Source organism: Caretta caretta, chromosome 6 (assembly GCF_965140235.1).
Source record: "Caretta caretta isolate rCarCar2 chromosome 6, rCarCar1.hap1, whole genome shotgun sequence".
NCBI classification, from domain to species: Eukaryota; Metazoa; Chordata; order Testudines; family Cheloniidae; genus Caretta; species Caretta caretta.
Window position 1 is genome coordinate 74,402,903 of NC_134211.1, and position 21,710 is coordinate 74,424,612.

Consider the following 21,710-nt stretch of genomic DNA (forward strand, 5'->3'; position numbering starts at 1 on the left):
TAATTTAGGTTGACATACAGCCACTGCAGTAGTTATTGTGGTGATTCATGTCCACACTACTCCCCTTTTGGTGGTGGTGTGTCTCCTCATCAGGAGCACTTCCACTGACTTAACTGTGTGGAGCACTGACAGCTGGAGCGCCCTTCTCTGCTGTGGGGATGACAGCCCGAGATGTCAGCCCTCAGGGTGGTGGGGCTCCAGCTGTGAGCCCCATGTGAGGCTGACAGCCAACAGGTGATGTAAGTAATGCAGTATCTACACAGACACTGCGTCGTCCTAACTACATCAACCTAAGCACTATGCCTCTCGCAGAGGTGAAGTTATTAGGTTGGTGTAGTGGGTGACTTACTGTGGCGGGAGCAACATTGTAGTGTAGACACTTAGAGTCAGGTTTCAGAGTAACAGCCGTGTTAGTCTGTATTCACAAAAAGAAAAGGAGTACTTGTGGCACCTTAGAGACTAACCAATTTATTTGAGCATGAGCTTTCGTGAGCTACAGCTCACTTCATCGGATGCATACTGTGGAAACTGCAGAAGACATTATATACACAGAGACCATGAAACAATACCTCCTCCCACCCCACTCTGCTGCTGGTAATAGCTTATCTAAAGTGATCATCAAGTTGGGCCATTTCCAGCACAAATCCAGGTTTTCTCACCCTCCGCCCCCCCCACACACAAACTCACTCTCCTGCTGGTAATAGCCCATCCAAAGTGACCACTCTCTTTAAAATGTGTATGATAATCAAGGTGGGCCATTTCCAGCACAAATCCAGGTTTTCTCACCCCCCACCCCCCTCCAAAAACCACACACACAAACTCACTCTCCTGCTGGTAATAGCTCATCCAAAGCTATTGTAAGGCAGCTTACATCGACCTAACTCTGTAGTGTAGACCAAACCCAAGAAAATTATACAGTTATGCTATTATTAATCATTTAAATTGTGGCAGCACTCAAAGGTGCCAATCACCCATTGTGCTGGATACTGTGCAAACACTGAATATATTCTTCTTACAATATGAGGCTTAAGGAGCTCAACCTATTTAGCTTTTTGAAGAGAAGGTTGAGAGGTGATTTGATCACTGTGTATAGGTGCTTACATGTGAAAAAAGATATCTAATGGGTGGTGGGGGTGATTTCAACCTTGCCGACAAAAGGAAAACAAGGTCCAGTGGCTGTAAATTGAAGTTGGATGAATTCAACCTTGAAATAAGATGCAGTTGAGGGTTATTAAACATTGAAACAGCTTACTAGGGGAGGTGGTGGACTTACCGTCTCTTGGAGTCTTTAGGACAAGATTAGGTATCTTTATAAAATATATGCTTTAATCCAGCTATGGGTTGGCTGGTTACAGTGGTCCCTTTTGGCCTTGGAATCTGTGACTCTATGAAGCAATCCCCTGTTCATCTGTTTTCATTACGGACCATGGAGAGAATAGGGTTGGCTGCATTGCCCTCAGCTGGCCATAACACTTGCAGCTCTGCATTAGATGACTACAATCAAATGTCATGCTTTAGGGCTTCAGCCTGCAGGGGTTAGAAGGGAATTTTTCCCCCCAACACATAATTGGCCTGCTGTACTGTGAATTTTTTTTCTGTCTTTCTCCGAAGAATCAGAGATTGGCCATTGGTAGAGATGGGACATTGCACCTGGTGGACGAGTGCTCCAAAGTAGTATTTAGAGAATCCTCTTTTTAGATCTCTGGCTTGTGCACCATGCTCACATGCTCAGGGTCACACTGATAGCCAAACTTTAGGTCAGGCAAGAATTTCCCCCCCCAGGTCAGATTGGCAGAGATCTTGCGGGGCTGAGAGGTGAGGGGTTGGCTTTCCTCTATAGCCTGAAGTTGAATTGCTTGCAAGGATCACCTGTGCATATCTCACCTACTCAATACCTGCCATTCCAAGAGCCATGAGCACTGTTGGTACCTTGAACTCTTATCTTCTCTGCCTGTAGCACACAATGTTTTAGTCTCCTGAGGAATGAAATGCTTTAGTTTAACTGAAGTCATTGGATTTCATATTGGGGTATATGGGTGAAAAGTAATGGTCAGTGTTATTCCTGAGGTCAGGCTAGCTGATCAAATGGTCTGTTTGGGCCTTGGGCTTAAAGTCTGTGAAATCGTGAAACTTTTTTATTGTTGTCTGTTAGTCATAAAAAGGACCTTAATATTCTCATGACTTCCTTTTTAATACAGAATAAAGTTTTAATTCACAAATTGAAATTAGAGCCTAACATATGTGCTGTCAGAAATCTGTCAAACATGTGAGCACATAATAAATATAAGGAAATAGGGTCAAAACTGGCAAGAGAAAAAGGAAAAAACATGTAAAAACTGAAGATAGAACAATTATCTGTAAGATGCGCATAATGCCGTTATCTCTTCCCGTGAAGTAAAATTGCATTTTTCCTATAAAATACAAATTATGTATATGTGCTTATTATTACAATTTCCAAAAACATTTTAAAGTCCATTTCACTAATATGGAGTTATTACTCTCTTTAAATATGACAGATATAATAATTTTGTGCCTTTCATATTTAAACACCAAAAGTCTACACAGTTCGTCAGTTTTCCTGTCTTACTTTTTAGATCCTATTAGTAATCATATTACTTAATATCTTCATGGCACTTTTTCATCTGCAAAGTGCCTTACAAATGTTAAAAAAAAAAAAAATCTGCTCTTTTGGGCTCTACCAAAGGACCCGATGGCTTTTGAGCACTTATGAACAATTTTTTTAATTTCATTAAAAAGTGTTCTCTGTGCTTATTTACAGTTTCCTCTCAGCACAAGTCTATTTTTCTTAAACTTTCCACATCCATTTTGCCTGGAGTCACAAGTACATCACGTGTTCATTGTAGCTCAGAATTAAATAGACAGGCTCTTTCTGTACAGACAAACTCACTTTTTTTTATAACCTTTTCTGCATACAGTATGTGACAGTTTTGAATGAATAAGTCTGTAAAGTTGCCAGCAATTCTGGCACTCAAAAGAAACCACTATGTCGTATGAGGTCTGTCTTTGTGGAAAGCTAACAATTTTTACCTTATAGTTTGTCTATTACTAAGCTTGAGAGGACGAGAAGATACTATATGCCAGGACTCAAATGAGAAACATGTATACCAACTGATTTATTTTCTTTCTGTTAAAATTCAGTCTCGAATTCAACACCGGATATATCGAGTTGCTGTGACTCATGTTGTTTTAAAGGGTGGCTATGGACAGGGGTGCTGGAACAATTTGTACAGTGAGGGTGTTGAGAGCTTATGAACCAATCTGTAAACCCTATGTATAATGGAAACCACTTCAAGGCAGGGGTGCAGCATTACCTCCAGTACCTATGGTTATGGACTGTGCACATTTGTTCAAACAGTAAAAAATTACCTGGCCAAAGTAGTTTCGTGTCTACAAAGACAAATATATTCACCGCTATTATGTCAGTGCTGGCTTTTTGTGTGGCTAGAATAGTCAAGTGAAACTGGCATTTCGATGAATTTGTGGTACCTTGATAGTTCCTTTATTTCCTTGCATTTTTCATTGTATGATTAGTGATTAACATTTGGGGCCACATCCTTACTCATGCAGTAACCCCAGTGATTTAAAACAATTTAGCTCTTAAATTATTTGGAAGTTGCAGAGAGGATTCATTTTACTGGCTCTTAATAGCAATCATTAAGGATGGGAAAACTTCCAAACTGAGGAGGCCTTGTTTGTTTCAAATGCCTTTGTGAATTTACATATGCATACTTTTCTGAAGAACTCACCCCTTTACTCTACAAATTCAATTTGAAATCTTGTGAGAACAGACTTTCTTGTAAGAAATCCAGAATATCTTGTTTTTGGCAGAGTCAGAAATATTGTGATGATATCCTTTCACTCAACGTTTCCAGTCTAGTTGAAGCCAGGAATGGCAGAGCTAAACTAGTATATATGTAAACCAAGTATATGGAGAGTTTTTTAACCTCAAAGATCCATTCTGACTTTTGGGTGAAGGTTCAGATAAGTTCTTACCTTATCTGAACTAGCCTGCACATCCCTATGTACGATCCTTTATATACCTCAAGGTCACTACAGGTTTCTCAGAGGATATTGATATTCAGGCTCTCTGTGCTAAGAAGATGCATGGAGGCAGAATGATAACATTGGAGAAATGGAAGGAGGCAATGGAAATTGACACTTTTGTCTTCTTCTCTTATGGAGATGAATAAAGCAGATGACTTTACTTTTATTTAATTTTGAAATTTTAAATTGGCCTGTGCTTGAGATGTCAGGAACATTTGTATATGAAGTTTCATGTTAGTGCAAATCATTCTTCTTTAAATCTTTGAAAAGTTATCTCTTGGAAAAGAGAGAGAGAAAAATGAATGATCCTTTGCAGAATTAATGTATCAAATATGGTGAAGAAATTCAGTCATTAAAATTTTTTGAAAGAGGGGTTTAAGTCCTGCAGTAAGAGTAAATTTCAATATAATTTTAATTATAGATTAGCTCAAAGTACCTATATAATGCATGTTTATATTTCCTTACTTACACGTGGGAGCAGTTGTTGGAGGTCTTCATTTTTCATCCAGGCCCCTATCTGGGCCAAAAAAACTACACCTCAAATGTATATATATATCTGGAAGTAAAATGAAATGGCTTATATCTAGCATTTGAAATACTTCTGTGATTTATTAGCCCTAACTGAACTAACAGTTTTCAGAGGAACAGCCGTGTTAGTCTGTATTCGCAAAAAGAAAAGGAGTACTTGTGGCACCTTAGAGACTAACCAATTTATTTGAGCATGAGCTTTCGTGAGCTACAGCTCACTTCATCAGATGTTTACCGTGGTGCTGCAGTTTCCATGGTAAACATCTGATGAAGTGAGCTGTAGCTCACGAAAGCTCATGCTCAAATAAATTGGTTAGTCTCTAAGGTGCCACAAGTACTCCTTTTCTTTTTTTGAACTAACAGTGCTATCTTGAATTCTGCATATTTTTTTTATCCGGTGAAGCTATCATCTGTGTTGGTGGCATTTATCCAGTCCTTTCAATGCAACACCCAATCCATTGTTTGAAATCCATTTCTACATCTGTGAGCAAGACAAAATATGTAATTTAAAAATAGGGGAATGCATTGGACTATAACTTTTTGAAGCACTTTCCTAAAGCTGTAGTTCATACACTCCAAGCTCAGTGTTCTTAAGCAGAAATGTTGCTTGGTTTATATAAACTATGCTTCTGAAGTGAGTTATATGGACATGTTTCTACTATAGTCTTGGCTCTGTAAAATTTCTCTTGCCCTGCAGGCTCAGTTCCACTAAATATCATTGAATGTCATCTGTGGAAAGATTTTTCAGAAAGAGAAGAGAACTGTAGCTGTCCAAACAGAGCTAGGTTTCTGCCTGATGACAGGCTTTTAAATGGTAAGGGTGTTACTTTCACCCTAACAATACCCTAACACCCCAATAATGGTATTAGTTGGTGTTTTTGTTTTTAGTTAGGACAAAACAAAATCATCAGTTGATCGTTTAAAATATGATGTACAGCTACTTGCTCCATTTCACGTTCTCAAATCTGAAAGGCCTGAAAAAAGTGACTTCTTGTTACAGCATTTAGGACAGAATAAATTTACATTCATAGTCACTAAATTGGAGCCATTGTATGTTGGGATGCTGGTGTACTGTACTCATATAGGAAAGCTGACAGCACCATACAGCACCAATGCCCTAATCCACAGTAAAGCGCTAGAGGTATAAACTACCTGAGGAGATTGCACAGAGAGGGTTCTCTACACATAGATCAAGGAGGCATAGTTCAGCCCCATGTTTGTGAGACCATGTTTAACTCCTACAGCCGCAACAGTGCAAAACAAAACCTCCTTGCCCCCAGAGTGCTCAATGCCCGCTCTGCTCCACACCCTGCCCCCCAGTCCACCCCTTCCCCCAAAGCCTCCACCTCACCTTGCCTCTTCCTATCCCTGCTCTGCCCAGGCCCTACCCCCAGTCCACTCCTTCCCCCAAAAAGGCTGATCCATGGTGGGTGAGAAGCACTGGGAGGGAGGGGAAGAACTTGATCAGCAGGGCTGCCAGTGGGTGGGAGGCTCTGGGCGGGGGATGGGGGACCTGGCTGCAGGTGGGTGCCTATAAACAAAACTTCCCAAAGACCTCAAATCCTGTCTCACTTCTCTGTGCTTTGCCTATCACAATAAATATCTTTAGAATTTATTTGGATTTTTGTTCATATTTAAATATTTTACTAGCGTCTTCCTTTTTATTAGTTTTACATAATTGTATGTTTAAATATCTTAGTGGTTTTTATAGCACATTAATGAGCCAGTTAGAATTTTGGTAACAAGAAATGCATTTGCAATTTGAATTTAGAGAAGTTAGAATGACTTGCAGTATGGTATGTGGCATCTACTGTATTTAGCCCTTGTAATTTCATCTGAAAGCTTGTTTATCTGGCCTATTCAGAGCAAGCAATAGACCCTAAATTCATCAACGAGGATTACTCATTGCATAAGGAGAGATCCAAAGATGGAGGAGAGGGAACACACAAGGACAAGCAGATTAAAAAAATGTAATGTCGGACTTCAAGAATTGACATAGGAATGTAAGACTTAGAAAAATGGGGGCTGGGGAGTGGGAGAAATCAGGCATAGACATCTGATTAGTCTCCAGTCTGGTCCAAACTCTGTGGCAGATAATCCAGATAATCTCACTGTCCCTGGCTCTGCAAGAGAATTTTCATAAAACCGAATTACTAATAAACAGTTTTTCCACAGTGTTTGGCACAAACAAGGTTCGTATCAACATCAGTTTTTCCACTTTTTTTTAAGCACATGTTTACTGTGGACAAAGCAAGAAAAAATACTTCACTCTGCTCTGGTTCCAGTGTGTAGAGTCACTCTTGAAGGCAGTCATATAGATTTTGTCAGAAAGTTTTTATACATAATGGGCAGTGATGCCAACAGCCTACACTTTTCAGGCCATCATTGGAGATATCAGAGAGGTCAAAATGAGAAGATAGTTCTAGAGGTTTTTTTACTTCTTTGTCATGAGATCGTACTGTTCTTGGCTTCTTCTCACAAATTCTTTTCCTGTGTTGTTGCTTTAAATACCACTTTAAGTATCAAGTTTAGGCTTGTCACTATTAACTTTATATGAACTAAATCCAGCCATGTTAGATCAAATGTGTGGCCAATTAGACTTCACGTATATGTTAATGTACACTTGTCATTCTTACAGGGCGAGCTGTGTTTTGCACCTGTTTTTTGTCCCTCTCGAGTGCACCCCTCTGGTGACAAGCCTGTCTTCTTGCACCTGTCATTTTGGGAGAGACTCCATGGTCCAGCTACTTTGGGACTGGATCTCTGCACGACAGCCCCCACTGTTTCCCAACTGTATTAACACAATAGGCCCAACAGAGTTTGACACCTTTAAGCCCTTTTACTCTGGGAGGCTGATTAGTGACACGAAAAACACTTTTTCAAAACAAAGTATTATTTATTCCTTCACCCACAGGAACATAGCATACAGAGCAAAGGGGGAAAACAGCAGAAGGATTAAATGCATGAGTCTTACCTGCACCTTAATCTTTCCTCTGCAGCTTTTGTAACCTTCCCTCAGCCCAGTACATGGCCTTTCTGGCTGGGAATGACAGACTGCCTTCTGCAGTGTGCTCTCTGTGATTCTCTGTGTGTTTGTCTGTCAGCATGATGCTTCCCTTCTGCTTAGCCCCAGCATCTTTAAGTTTTTAGTATATGATCCTAGGTTTGGCTTGGGAAAAGAAACCTTGTTAGCAATGTTGTTCCTTCAAGGGCCTTTGGTATCCTTATTTCTGTCATTAATTTGTTTCCTGTTAATTCCTTCTTTCAGCTCTTTTTTTTTTTAATTTAACTCTGTGAAGCTAGGTAGGATAACATCACACAGGCAAACTGAGGTTCACCTGATATTTATTTTAAAAATAGCTATTTCCTTCATTCTCCACAACAATATATTTGGGACGCTTGTTGGGAAATACTCTATATGTTATACAGATATCTGGCTAAGTAAATCCTTGTAAAGCAAATGTTTGCAGCCCCTAATAAATTATGGCAATTTGAAAATAATGTTCATAATTTCATTTTGTATTTTGTTTATAAAGCTATAGAATTAGGGATGTGTCAAAGTATAATATTTTATCACTTGGTATAGGTAAAAGAAAGAATACTATTTTCTTCACATTAAAAATTGACTGTAAATATAATGTTATTAACAATAACATGGACTTAAATATCCAGTATTTGATGTCACTAAATTTTCACACCTATTTGGTTTGCAGAATATTTCAAATTAGGATTTTCATCTTTTATTTCATGTTTAGCTGGCATCTGAAGCAGGTGTAGAAGTCACCTAGACACTCATATGCTTCCTCTGTCAAATGGATTTGAAAACCACTTTTTAAATTTGCTTTGCTGAAAATGGTAACATAATATTGTATATGAAGTTATCTAAAATAAAATTGTTTGTAATGATGTTTTTTAACAGTTTTTCAGTTAACAGTTAACAATATTTTTCTGGGATGTTGGTAGTATGGACATAGGTAAATACCAAGGAAAACTTCTTTTTTGGATAATGTTGTTTATTACTCTCTTGAAATGCAGTTCATCATTCTAAAGTATCGGGGGTAGCCGTGTTAGTCTGTATTCACAAAAACAACAAGGAGTCCGGTGGCACCTTAAAGACTAACAAATTTATTTGGGCATAAGCTTTTGTGGGTAAAAAACCCACTTCTTCAGATGCACTGGACTCCTCATTGTTATAAAAGGACACTCTTTTTCTTATTTCCCTATTGACTAGATCCTCTGCAGGTCAGATTTCCAGTATGTAATATTGTTGGAGCTAATTTTCTTTTGTCCTGTGTGATTTAGCCTGATAATAAATGTTTAATCTCAGTGTAAGATATCTCTATAGTAAAATATTTAGCAAAAAATGAAGTTTTGAAAATTCTGTTCCTTACAGTTTGACCTTAAAAATCCAGACAAAAATACAACAAATCATACTCAGCTGAAAAAAAAAATTCTGTTTCTTACAGTGGAAAGTTATTTTTAAAAAACCATATAAACTAATAAAAAAGCCAAAGACAAAGCATAAAATTACCACCTAAGAGAGAGTTTTCTTTGAGTCTCTCTCTCTTACACACACTGCTATCACAATTGGTTTGGTACCTAATTAAATCCATCAAGTAGTTTTGACAATTTACTCTGCTTGTCTTAGAAGTTTTGTTTGTTTGTTTTTTAAGGACACTGCTCCAGTTGTACAGTAGGAAAAGCTTTCACTTTGAAAAGCAAATAGTTTTATTCTCCCATTTTGTTCTGTTGGGAAGGTTTTTATGTTAAAACAGTAGGGAAAAATACTATGATAAAACATAAAATTGCTGAATTCTTTAGAGATAAATCCACAGCATTGTTCAAAGATATTACATCATTTACAGATCAGTGTCCTTGAGTTTGTGGGGGGGAGTGTTCATTTGAACTGGTAACTAAAATAAATCACAATAAGCTTTGGTAGAGAAGCTGTACAGTAGGGGAAAAACAGAGCTTGAAGTGGTCTGTTGTTTTTAAAAAGAAAAGGAGTACTTGTGGCACCTTAGAGACTAACCAATTTATTTGAGCATAAGCTTTCGTGATCTACAGCTCACTTCATCAGATGCACTGATGAAGCTCACGAAAGCTTATGCTCAAATAAAGCTCACGAAAGCTTATGCTCAAATAAATTGGTTAGTCTCTAAGGTGCCACAAGTACTCCTTTTCTTTTTGTGAATACAGACTAACACGGCTGTTACTCTGAAACCTGTTGTTTTTAAATGTCTTTCAGTGTGCTGATGACTATATTTGAGAGGACCAAAAAGTGTACAGTATCATAGGATGTGAAACTTTAGAGACATTTTTATCCAAGGGCCTGATCTTACAAATATTTATACTACTTAGTGTAGTTCTAAAAACTGACAAAATTGGATTACTTACAGTAAAAAGCAAAGTTTGCTAGTGTTTGCAGTGTTAAGTTCTTAGTTCACTTTCCCTGGCTTTATACATTTTTACAGAGAAAAGGAACATTTACTCAAAACCTGTCCTTTCTTTCACTTTTGACAGCACTTGATACATAGCCAATTTAAGTGTCTCCCCTGTCGATCAATAATGTTCCTTTTTTATTTGTCTGAGCCTTTCACTAGTGACAGGGAGCTGAAGTGGTTTTGATGGTGTCGTTTTTTGTTAAGCTCATCACTATCCGATTACTTCGCAGAGATGTTTGAATGGTCACACATTTTGTATTTTTTATCACATTCATTACTATAATACAGGTGACTGCCTTAGAGTGTTTGCAGCACTCTACATCTATTTAATTTCATAGCATAAAAAACAAAGTTTTGTAATATGAAATTCTAGTTTTTCTTCATTGTTTAGATTTTTTAAAAATGCCTGTCATTTGTACTTATCACAACAAAATCTCTTTAATACCCTCTTTGGTCCAAAGGTTGATTTTACTAGCTGTAGGTTAAATTGCCTTTTGAAAAAATATGGCATTTTAAATCTTTAAATAAAAATTGTACTCATGAAGGTGGGGGTTTTATGTTTGTGAGAGAGCAATTGTTCATGGGGAGTACTTTTAATACTCTAGTATTGCTTTTTAAGAGAGAAGGAATTTTAATTTTCCTGTAAAGAGTTTAGGAAAGCGGAGTTTTTTGAGAGGTTGTATAATGTTCAAATTGTTCTCTAATTTCTCAGTATATTAAGCATATATTGTGTATCTGTGAGAGTTAGCACTAAATACAATGCATGTGACGTGAAATATGAAACCATTTTAACCAGATATTTCTAATGAAACATTGTAAATAGTATAAATTGAATAATTTTAATTCTTTAATATTAAAAAATTGTTGAATAATGTCCAAAAGTACAGTACTGATTTTATCATAAAACCAGCAAAGAATAAAACCAACAAACAAGCAAACAATGAACAAAAAATTAATACTAGTGAACATAAAAAGAAAACCAGCTGAAATAGATGTTAATGACAATGTATAGTCAATACAAATGGATGAAAGTGAAAAATAAAAAAAAAAAGGCCAATTCAAAACCACCCATTAAAAAGAATGAAATGCAGAAAGGAATCTAAAGTTTTGGATAGGCAAAGGATTTTTTTCTTAATGCAGCAGGTAAATCATTTACAGTTAGACTGAATTACTTGGATCCACGTATCCTCCCTTGCTCTGGTGGAGGGAAGGTGAAAGGAGGTAATTTACTTCAGCCCTTGAAAGGTTGCAGGTTTCTTCCCTCTATATACCCCGCCAGCTCTGCGAGATAGCACATAGGGAAGGTGGAGCACTGGTGCTTTCCTTTCCCCACCTATTTGTTCCCAGGAAGGAGCATCTGGTGTTCAAATACTGTGCTCCTGCCTGAACCTGGTTCTGGATACAAGAGTCTGAAAGCACTGATGCTGCTTAGGGCTGCGAGAGGCGGTCTCACATGTTTGCATTAAGGCAAGTTACAATCTAGACCTTAATTAGCAAACTGTATTTTTGACATATTCTGAGTAATTATTCATTAAATGTGCTTCACAGAAGAAAAATCCTTTACATTTCCTAAATTTAATTAAATCTAGGAATTTTCATAGATGAACAAAAGAATTTTGGAACTCAGAGACCTGTAAAATTCTTCTCCCTTTTAGTATGCAGTATATCTGCATAAAGTGTGTCACATCCTTATCTAATACCTAATTATACACAGTTTTTACATGGTGTTTTTTGTTGTTTTTCCACAGTCTCAGTTTGAACTCCAGATCTTTCATATTCGTGGAGAGCATGCTGTATCAAACACAAAGCTTGAGGAAACCATTGCAAATCTCAAGAATGAACTGGAAAACAAATTAAATAGAAGAAATGAGAAAACAAAGGACGTCTGTGTATCCACTGAAGATGATAATCCACCAAAGACGTACAGAAATGTATATATACAAACTGACAGAGAAACCTTCATAAAGCCTAGTAAAGAGGAAAATATACGTGTGAAGAATAGCCAAATGGTACCTAAAAAGCTTAATATTTCTACTTTAAATCACAGTATTTCTGCCCCAAGTGAGAATAAGGAACCATGTCACTGTGCACAGACTTCAGAAAGTCTCTTATCTTGTGAACAGAAACCAGTGTTAGTATCTCTAACACCACCCCCACCACCTCCTCTTCCTGAACCTTCACTACCAGCTTTAGTTCCTCCACCACCTCCCTTGTTAACAGGTTTGGCATCCACTCCATTGACATCCCAGTTTGGATCTGGGCCACAGCCATTTCCTTCAGGTTGTGGAAATCTTCCGCCACTGCCGCCGCCACCACCACCACCACCACCCCCCCCAGGTTTTGGGCCTCCCGGTCCACCACCCCTGCCTGGCTGTGGGCCACCTCTACCGGGAAATGGGCCTCCTCTTCCACCGCCACCACCTGGGTTCTTTTTCAATAGCACTCAGTCTTCAAACCAAGGTCCTCGAAAACCTGCCATTGAACCTAACTGTCCCATGAAGCCTTTGTACTGGACTAGGATACAAATCAAAGAAAGCAGGTAAAAAGTTATTTTATTTGGATTTATAGGTATAATTTATGTATCATGAGGATGAGCATGTACAGTATTTAAGGTTTGTTTTTTTAAAAAAAAAGACAAGAAGAGTTAAAGATAGAGCCCAAAAAACAAAAAAGGAATATGAAAGGAAAAAAGTTTTCTAAAAAATCAGAAGATAGCCCAAGCTTTAAAAAGCACAACAATAGATAATAAGCAATGGGTTTTAAAATGGAAAAATATAACTAAAATTTTTAAAAGTTTAAAAGTAGTAGTTCATAGGCAACATTGACAAATATAGCAAATAGGCACAGGGTAAAATAAAAAGCTGAGGCTGTGTATCCAATATTGCTTCAAAGAGTTTGTGTATTATTGGTTGCCTGTCTTGTCATTTTAGATTGCAGGATCTTTAGGGCAGGGAGTATTTTGTCCTCTATGGTCCCAATCCTGCAACTAGTTATATATGTTTAACTTCTGTGAATGGTTCTGTGGGAGTCCAAGGGAGTACAGTTAAGTATATGCATAATTGTTTGAAGGCTCTCTGGGCTGCCAACTGGCCTGGGAGTTTGGAAGCCCTGGGGCAGTCCACATAGGGCTACAACTCCACGGCAATCTGCCTGGTGAGACTGGCCTCTCAGATCCTGGAAGTCTGGGGTTGCCAGCAGCCTGCCAGGTGGTTTTGTCAAAAGTTCATCAAACCTGACATGTTTCCATGAAAAAAATTAGGTTTGATGAATTGGCATTTTCCTGACCAGCTCTGCTTACAGCACTGCTTGGTGAAAAGACAGAGACACTGACAATTCTGCTTTTCAGAGTTCATTTTCTGAAGATTTCTCTCGAGTTCTGCTATGTTCTCTGACATTTCTTGTGGTTAATTACAGTAGCAAAGAACTCTAAGTGACTTAGCTAAAAGGAGGATTCCCTTCTGATTCGGAACAAAGTATTTCTAGCACAACCCGAAGTTGCAGCAATTAAGGTGAAATTACATGGTTGTGTTATGCAGGAGGTGAAATTAGATGATCACTGTAGTTCCTTCTGGCCTTAAAAATCTATGCAGGCATGTGTGCATATCAGTGCAGGCATGATTTTGGAGCAGGCATGTAGGGATATCAGTGCAATTACACAGACAGGATACTCTCTAATCTTTGATTTATACCTTAAAATAAAAGGTTTATTTCTGAAGTACACATTAGACAAAAATATATTTACGTTTAAAATATTTTGGTTTTATTAATTTTAAAATCACATGAATGATCTTTAGTCTTTAAGGTGCCACCAGACTACAGATGTTAAATGAGAAATAGATGTTAGTGCCTTTGTGATCATCTAGTCTGACCTTCTCCATGCACAGGCCATAGAACCTCATCCAGTGATTTCTGCATCAAGCCCATAACTTCTGTTTGAGCTACACTGTATCTTTTAGAAAGATATCCAATCACAAAAGTACTGGCAATCCCACTGGAAACTCAATGGCAGGGTAAATGAATCCCAAATGGATAGAAAATAATAATTTGCATTCTTTTAGCTTATTCCTCCCCCTTCCTTCATGCACGGATACATATTAAATTCTGTTACATATTGCACCTAATCAGAGTAATCATTTGGTGACAGCAGCCATGTACGTATTTACAGTTTTTTTTCCCCACTGCAATTCTACCCATTTCATGACAGTTAATAATACCATTGCCTGTTAGTGACACCTGCTGGAAGAAATGGACTCAGAATTTCAAGCTTATCAATAGAAGTTAAGAATAGTCTGAGGATAATATTATCCCACTTACTTCCTTCCCTAAGTATTGCAGTTTCAGAACTAAAGCAATTCAGTACTGAAGTGCTCCATTTGTTGCACTATGTATTTGATTTCCCAAACTTTGGATAAAGCCAGGAGAGTTGTACTCACGCATCCATATGTTTAAACACTAATGAGGGTGAGTTCTGCACGCACCAAATCATTCTTGGAGGATGCAGGATAGCAAAACTATCTTCCCTCTTTAAAATTTACTGTGTATTAAGCAGTTCAGAATGCTAATAGACACCCATTCCAGTTCCTCAAACTAGTAGTAATAGTGAATAGAAAGCACGTAGCCATTTTCATTTCATCTGAAGTGAACTGAATCTCACTGATAAGATAAATAACACAAAACTCAATCCAAACTTTTTTCCTTGAGGTTCAGAAAAGTTTGGCCAACTATTTTTATTACTTTTCATTTGCATAGTGCATTCCCTTGTTCTAAGCCGATGAACCAGAATAACACAAGGCTGCCGTTGCAATATTTCCATTCATATAAGGGTATGTCTACACAGCATCTGGGAACATGCTTCCCAGCATAGGTAGACAGACACATGCTTGCTCTGCTTGACCTAGTGTGCTAAAAATAGCAGTGTAGCTGGGGGTACCATAGGGAGTGGCTTGGGCTAATTGCCCAAGTATGTAACCAGGGAGACCAGGAAGGTTTGTACTCAGGTGTCTAGCCTGAGCTACTGCCTATGCTACCCCCCGCTACACTTTTATTTTTATGATGGTAAGTTAAATAGAGTTAGCACACATCTGTCTATCCAAGCTGTCAAGCACCCTCCCAGCTGCAGTAAACATACCCTAACTGAAATGAGAATTCTCTTGAAAGCCTGTTTTCACAAGGTATTATCCTGATCTTTGATTGGTGACCCAACATTCTAGTGCAGTACAAATAATAAATAGTAATTTTTGATCACCAGTAGGCTTGAATAATTTAAATAAGTACTTAAGTGTTGTAGTACTTTTTAGTGCTGCCTTCTGTAATTTCTTTTGACACTTTACCCAGTCTAGTAGAGAAAAGAGGGAAAGTTATTTGTCCTTTGGCTGTACTCAGCTGCTGTTCTGGTTTTAAAATCTAACACAGAAAATATATTTTTGTAAATATTTGTTGTGAAATTTTAATTTTATTTATTTGTTTTCAGCAAAATATCTGTACCAACTTTATGGGACTCATTAGAAGAACCTGACATAGTTGATACTAGTGAATTTGAATATTTATTTTCCAAAGATGCAGTTCAGGAAAAAAGAAAACGCTTATCAGAGTCTTATGAAAAGAAAACAAAAGCCAAAAAGGTACACATTTTTTTCATAATAACATTCTCTTTATTGAGTGTGTTCATGTTTCTGTGTTTTAAAAAAACAGTGATTTACATTCTGTTAAATAGAAACTGCCAACAAAACGTGAATATATGAAAACAAGAATTGTTATTATGTTAGTGTATAATAGATGGATTTTCTGTTTTGTTTATAAGTGAATTGTCAAACCATTGTGCACCATCTACACGTTGCTGTTTTTACAAAGGACAACTTGCATTCCTTCATCCTAACATGTTTGTGCATATTTAAAATAAAAGTTCAAAAACAAAGTATTGAAAGAAGATGTAACTTTGGTGAAAATGTAAGGCATAAAAGAATGAGCATGCTTCACATCACACAAATGTTTAACAGTCCATACCAACAGTAATATTAAGGCCCTTTTTGTTTTTACTGAAGAATTCCCAGGTTTTAGAAATGCTATTATTTGGTTCTTACTGATTTTCACACAAATTTTGGTCCACCCAGATACATAGAAATATTGATTGTTACAAAAAATCCAACACATTAGATTATAGATGTGTTTATGTTAATCATAATTTAGTCTAAGTGTAAATGTGAGGCTGTCTATTAAAATAAGGCAATGTAGTGGAAGATATACATACACACACACTCCTGTGTGTGCATATATGTACATATTGTTAATGTACAGTTCACTAAATAAACCACAGCATTAAACTGCTTTTACTTTTAATACTCTTACTTTTCTCTATTTGTTGCTTTTTTCTGTCCTTCCATATCCTAATATTAACCCCAATATTTACCCAGAAAACTATAAAGTTAATTTTTCCACTGATCTTTCAGCTATTTTAAAAAATTTGTAACAAACACTGACATGTTCCCAGGAAATTTTAAACAAAATAAAAACTGAAAACGAATGGCCTTTAGTATTGTGTGTGTGTACGTGTACACTTCAAATATATTTATAATTTAAAGCAAAATATTTTAAATCATTTCCTCTATTTATTTGCTATGCAGGGCTTGATGTTCCGTTTGAGAAAAGTTAATGACGCTACTTAATTTTCCTCTTTGTTTCATTCCCTTCTTCCATTCTCTTTGCTTGATCTCATGTGCATGCTCCTCTGCCATTTTGGTTGCATTATCAAGACCAGTTTTAGGGGCAAGCAAGGAAGCAGTAGCAGTGTCGGACTTGGCCATTTTTCATTTGGGTTTTTTCCCTCTCCACTGATTGACTGCCTGTGAAGGATGTCTCTTTCTTTATTCTGTTTTTTGTTTGTTTTGTTTTGTTTTGCTCCAACACACCAAAAACATTTTCCAGTCTGGCAGGGAAAATGTCTAGGGCTGGCCCCACCCATTACCCTCCACTCACTTGCACATGCTGCCTAGTTCTCTTCATGCCTGGTCCCCTGAATGTTCCTCTTACACTAGTCATTTTGGAAGCCCTGGCTCCTCTCCTGATGGTAGTTCTTGCTGTAGGCTGACGGCTCCAATCCTACTGATTGCTGCAGTCCCTGAATGCAGTTCCTGTTTCCTCTCCTACTGTTACATAGTGGTAGCAGTTAGAGCACCTAGGATGGCTCTGCCTCATTTTTGGTTACTTCTATGGTTGTTCAGCCTTTTCTTTGCAAGTAGGAACCAGCAATAAGTGATCTGTTATCTCCCTATGGGCAACCAGCAACATCTCTGCAGACAACCAGTGGTCAATGGACTACAATTAGCAAACGGTGTGTGTAGACGTCCTTCTTGATTCTGGGCCATAAGGATGTAGGTTTAACTCTCACATCAGAAGCCAGGCTCTATACAGTCTATTTTGCTCTTGATTAGAGTATACATAGACATACAAATTATAAGTAATTGTATTTTAAAGCAAAATAGCTGAATAGGTATTTGCTTTTTCATCCTTAGCTAGCTATCCAAATTCAGGTTTATGTTTAATCTTGGAAGATTTAATGTCATTGCAAACATAAGATCTGCAGCCATGTGAGCTGGTGAAGGGATCTTACAAAAGAGTGATGATAAATCCATGCCGCTTGTATTTATCCTAAAAGGCCCAGTACGGTTAAAGCGTCAGTGCCACTAGACACTTTCAGATACATTCACAGTTGCCATATTATCTTATTTGTTACTCACACTTTAAAAAATGGACACAGAAATATGATCTTAAAGTAAAATTAGGAACCTGACAAAGAAGAAAGTGTTAGTCCATGAAGTGATTGACATTGTTTTGTTACTGCAGAAGTCTCATAACAATACATTATTATATATTATATGACATAAGCTCAGTTGAGTTTCCCTGGGTTGAGCCACAAGAGGGCACCTTGGATATAACCTTTGCCTTTATCATACATAATTAGAAAAACAAAGAAGTTTCACAACCTCCAACTATTTAAAACATCTTTTTTTCAGAAATTATTTGTCTTAACACGATAATTAATCTAGTTATAAATAGCACTTAACATTTATAAAACTCCAAATAACGTGTTAATGTGTTGGTTTTGTTGTCTATATAAATGCATTTTAAGGATATTGAACTATTTGGGTTTTTACATGTTTACTTTTATTATTTAACCTGAACATACTTGTTCTATGAGAAAAATTCTTCCTATCATATTTTACTTCATAAACCTTTAGAGTATGAATGGTGGTATTCAGTAGTCAGATTTAGAAGTAAATCCAATTAGTACAATAGTGCAAATTCCTGATACCCACTTTCTAAATTTGCTTTTGCATAGTCAAAGATTGAAAGGGGAGGTTTATTCTACATTTCACTGAATTTGATCCATAAGAAAACATTTCACAATCTAGTTGGAAAATACAGACTTTAAAAGTCTCTTGAACATAATGCTATAAACACAGGCTTTATGAAGAAATTAGACACATTTTTTACATTTATTTGTATTTCCTATTCCAACTTATACATGCAACATCCCTGAATTTCAGGTATGCTAGACCACAATATGAAGAGCATTAGTTATCTGTTCTGAAGAGCAAATACATATTCCTGTTCACTTCCTCACCTGCCCCTTTTGGTAAAACAAAAGCTGAATCCTAATTTGTTATGGCTAATACAGTAGTCCTTTGCTATATTTTTTCTTTACTCTTTGTCCAGAACTTAATTTCTAGTAGGATTACATACATACAGTATGGGTGGCAAATGAAATGGTGCCCACTTTTTCTGGGAAACCTTATGTATTTTTTCACACACTGTATGGTTCCTTGTTTATCTGGATGTATGAATGATTCTTCATTTGCATTTCAATGTAGACTTTTATTTTTAAAAATATAGAATAGGGTTTACTGAGATTACTGAAACAAATAGAGTGTAAAAATATAAATGACATGAAAAACTAGGGTGAAAATACGAAAAAAAAACCTCACTTGAAGAAGCAGATAAGAGATGAACTTTGGAAGTCACCCACCAGAATAAAAAAGTAAAAACTAGGGCTGTCAAGCAATTAAAAAATTTAAACGCTATTAATCGCACTATTAAAAAATTAATCGTGATTAATCGCACCGTTAAACAATAATAGAATATAATTTATTTAAATATTTTTGGATGTTTACTACATTTTCAAATGTATCGATTTCAATTCTAACAAAGTGCACAGTGCTCACTTTATATTTATTTTTTAGTACAAGTTTCGGAGTAACAGCCGTGTTAGTCTGTATTCACAAAAAGAAAAGGAGTACTTGTGGCACCTTAGAGAATAACCCATTTATATGAGCATGAGCTTTCATGAGCTACAGCTCACTTCATCGGATGCATACCGTGGAAACTTCAGAAGACATTATATACACACAGAGACCATGAAACAATACCTCCTCCCACCCCACTCTCCTGCTGGTAATAGCTTATCTAACGTGATCATCAAGTTGGGCCATTTCCAGCACAAATCCAGGTTTTCTCACCCTCCGCCCCCCCCCACACACAAACTCACTCTCCTGCTGGTAATAGCCCATCCAAAGTGACCACTCTCTTCACAATGTGTATGATAATCAAGGTGGGGGGGGGTGAGAAAACCTGGATTTGTGCTGGAAATGGCCCACCTTGATTATCATGCACATTGTAGGGAGAGTGGTCACTTTGGATAAGCTATTACCAGCAGGAGAGTGAGTTTGTGTGTGTGGTTTTTGGAGGGGGGTGAGGTAGTGAGAGAACCTGGATTTATGCAGGAAATGGCCCACCTTGATTATCATACACATTGTGAAGAGAGTGGTCACTTTGGATGGGCTATTACCAGCAGGAGAGTAGTTTGTGTGGGGGCGGGGCGGAGGGTGAGAAAACCTGGATTTGTGCTGGAAATGGCTCAACTTGATGATCACTTTAGATAAGCTATTACCAGCAGGACAGTGGGGTGGGAGGAGGTATTGTTTCATGGTCTCTGTGTGTATATAATGTCTTCTGCAGTTTCCACAGTATGCATCCGATGAAGTGAGCTGTAGCTCACGAAAGCTCATGCTCAAATAAATTGGTTAGTCTCTAAGGTGCCACAAGTACTCCTTTTCTTTTTATTACAAGTATTTGCACTGTAAAAAAACCCCAAAAGAAATAGTACTTTTCAATTCACCTAATACAAGTACTGTAGTGCAATCTCTTTATCATGAAAGTTGAACTTACAAATGTAGAATTATGTACAAAAACTAACTACATTCAAAAATAAAACAATGGAAAACTTCAGAGCCTGCGAGTCCTCCCAGTCCTATGTCTTTTTTAGCCAATCGCTCAGACAAACAAGTTTGTTTACATTTGCAGGAGATAATGCTGCCCGCTTCTTGTTTACAGTGTCACCTGAAAGTGAGAATAGGTGTTTTCATGGCACTTTGTAACAGGTGTCACAAGATATTTACATGCCAGATGCTCTAAAGATTCATATGTCCCTTCATGCTTCAACCACCATTCCAGAGGACATGCGTCCATGCTGGTGACAAGTTCTGCTCGATAACTATCCAAAGCAGTGTGAACCAACGCATGTTCGTTTTCATCATCTGAGTCCGATGCCACCAGCAGAAAGTTGATTTTCCTTTTTGGTCGTTCGGGTTCTGTAGTTTCCACATCGGAGTGTTGCTCTTTTAAGGTTTCTGAAAGCATGCTCCACACCTCATCTCTCTGAGATTTTGGATTGTTAAATTGCTTCAGAGTAACGCAGTGTTTATAGTACAGTGGAATGTAGTTATTTGGCACTACTCTGTACTGCTTAATTGGCTAGAAAAACAGGCCTTAGACGAGTCTAACCATAAATGACCTACACTTAGTTGTAGATGTGTGAGTTAAAATAAAAATATTTAGTTTGATTTCTTCAGTGATTTGGACCTAAACCTATGATATACTGTAATTTATCTTCATTATTGTTATGCCCAATATTGCCAGTCATATTCATGTTGTCCAAATACTACTGCACACAGTGCAGAATAAACCATTATGATCATCTAGTCTGATTGCTTGCGTAACACAGGCCATGTAATTTTACACAGTAATTCCTGCATTGAGCCCAGTAACTTGTGGTGGAATTACAGTGTATCTTTTGGAAAAAAATTCCTTGTATATGTACATACAATTTTCAAAACATTTTATCAGTAACATTAATCTTGTTGTCAATCACTTTTAAAATACAAAAAAAATCAGATTTTAGCAGTTAACTGAAATTCTAGTATTAAAGCTTTTCTTACATAAGGTTCCATGAGTCTCTGATAAATGGCTAGTTACCAGGCCACAGTACCACTTGAAAATCTTACAGACAGTTTGATCCCCTTGTATATTCTTGTGTTTTTCATTGTCTCTCTGAAATCCCAAATGTCTGGTGGCTAGCTCCAATGGATCAATCATGGTGGGCTCCTTGCAATCCAACAGGGAGTTATTTTACTTAACGACAGTGTGGTGTGTAATGGAAGGCTTATTGTGGATTTATGTAGAACTATTAGTTCTTCTTTTTTCATTCCCCTTCCCACCCTCCTAAGACCCCCGGCCCCTTTATAAAATAACCCACCAGTCATATGTGTCTAGTCAAACATTTACCTCCTGGATGCTTCAATGCATGCTTTACTAGTATGGGCTTGAGAATCCCACAGTATC

The 21,710-nt window shown here is 37.4% G+C and overlaps 1 protein-coding gene across 5 annotated transcripts in view; it reads left to right on the top strand.

Annotated features, from left to right (window-relative positions):
• Positions 1-21,710, top strand: part of FMN1 (formin 1) — a 393,819-nt gene that overhangs the window by 205,151 nt on the left and 166,958 nt on the right. For all 5 annotated transcript variants that reach the window (XM_048854639.2, XM_048854640.2, XM_048854641.2 and 2 more), the window contains 2 exons: positions 11,786-12,576; positions 15,508-15,658. In XM_048854639.2, the coding sequence (XP_048710596.2) occupies positions 11,786-12,576; positions 15,508-15,658 (942 nt within the window). The remainder of the gene's footprint in view (positions 1-11,785; positions 12,577-15,507; positions 15,659-21,710) is intronic.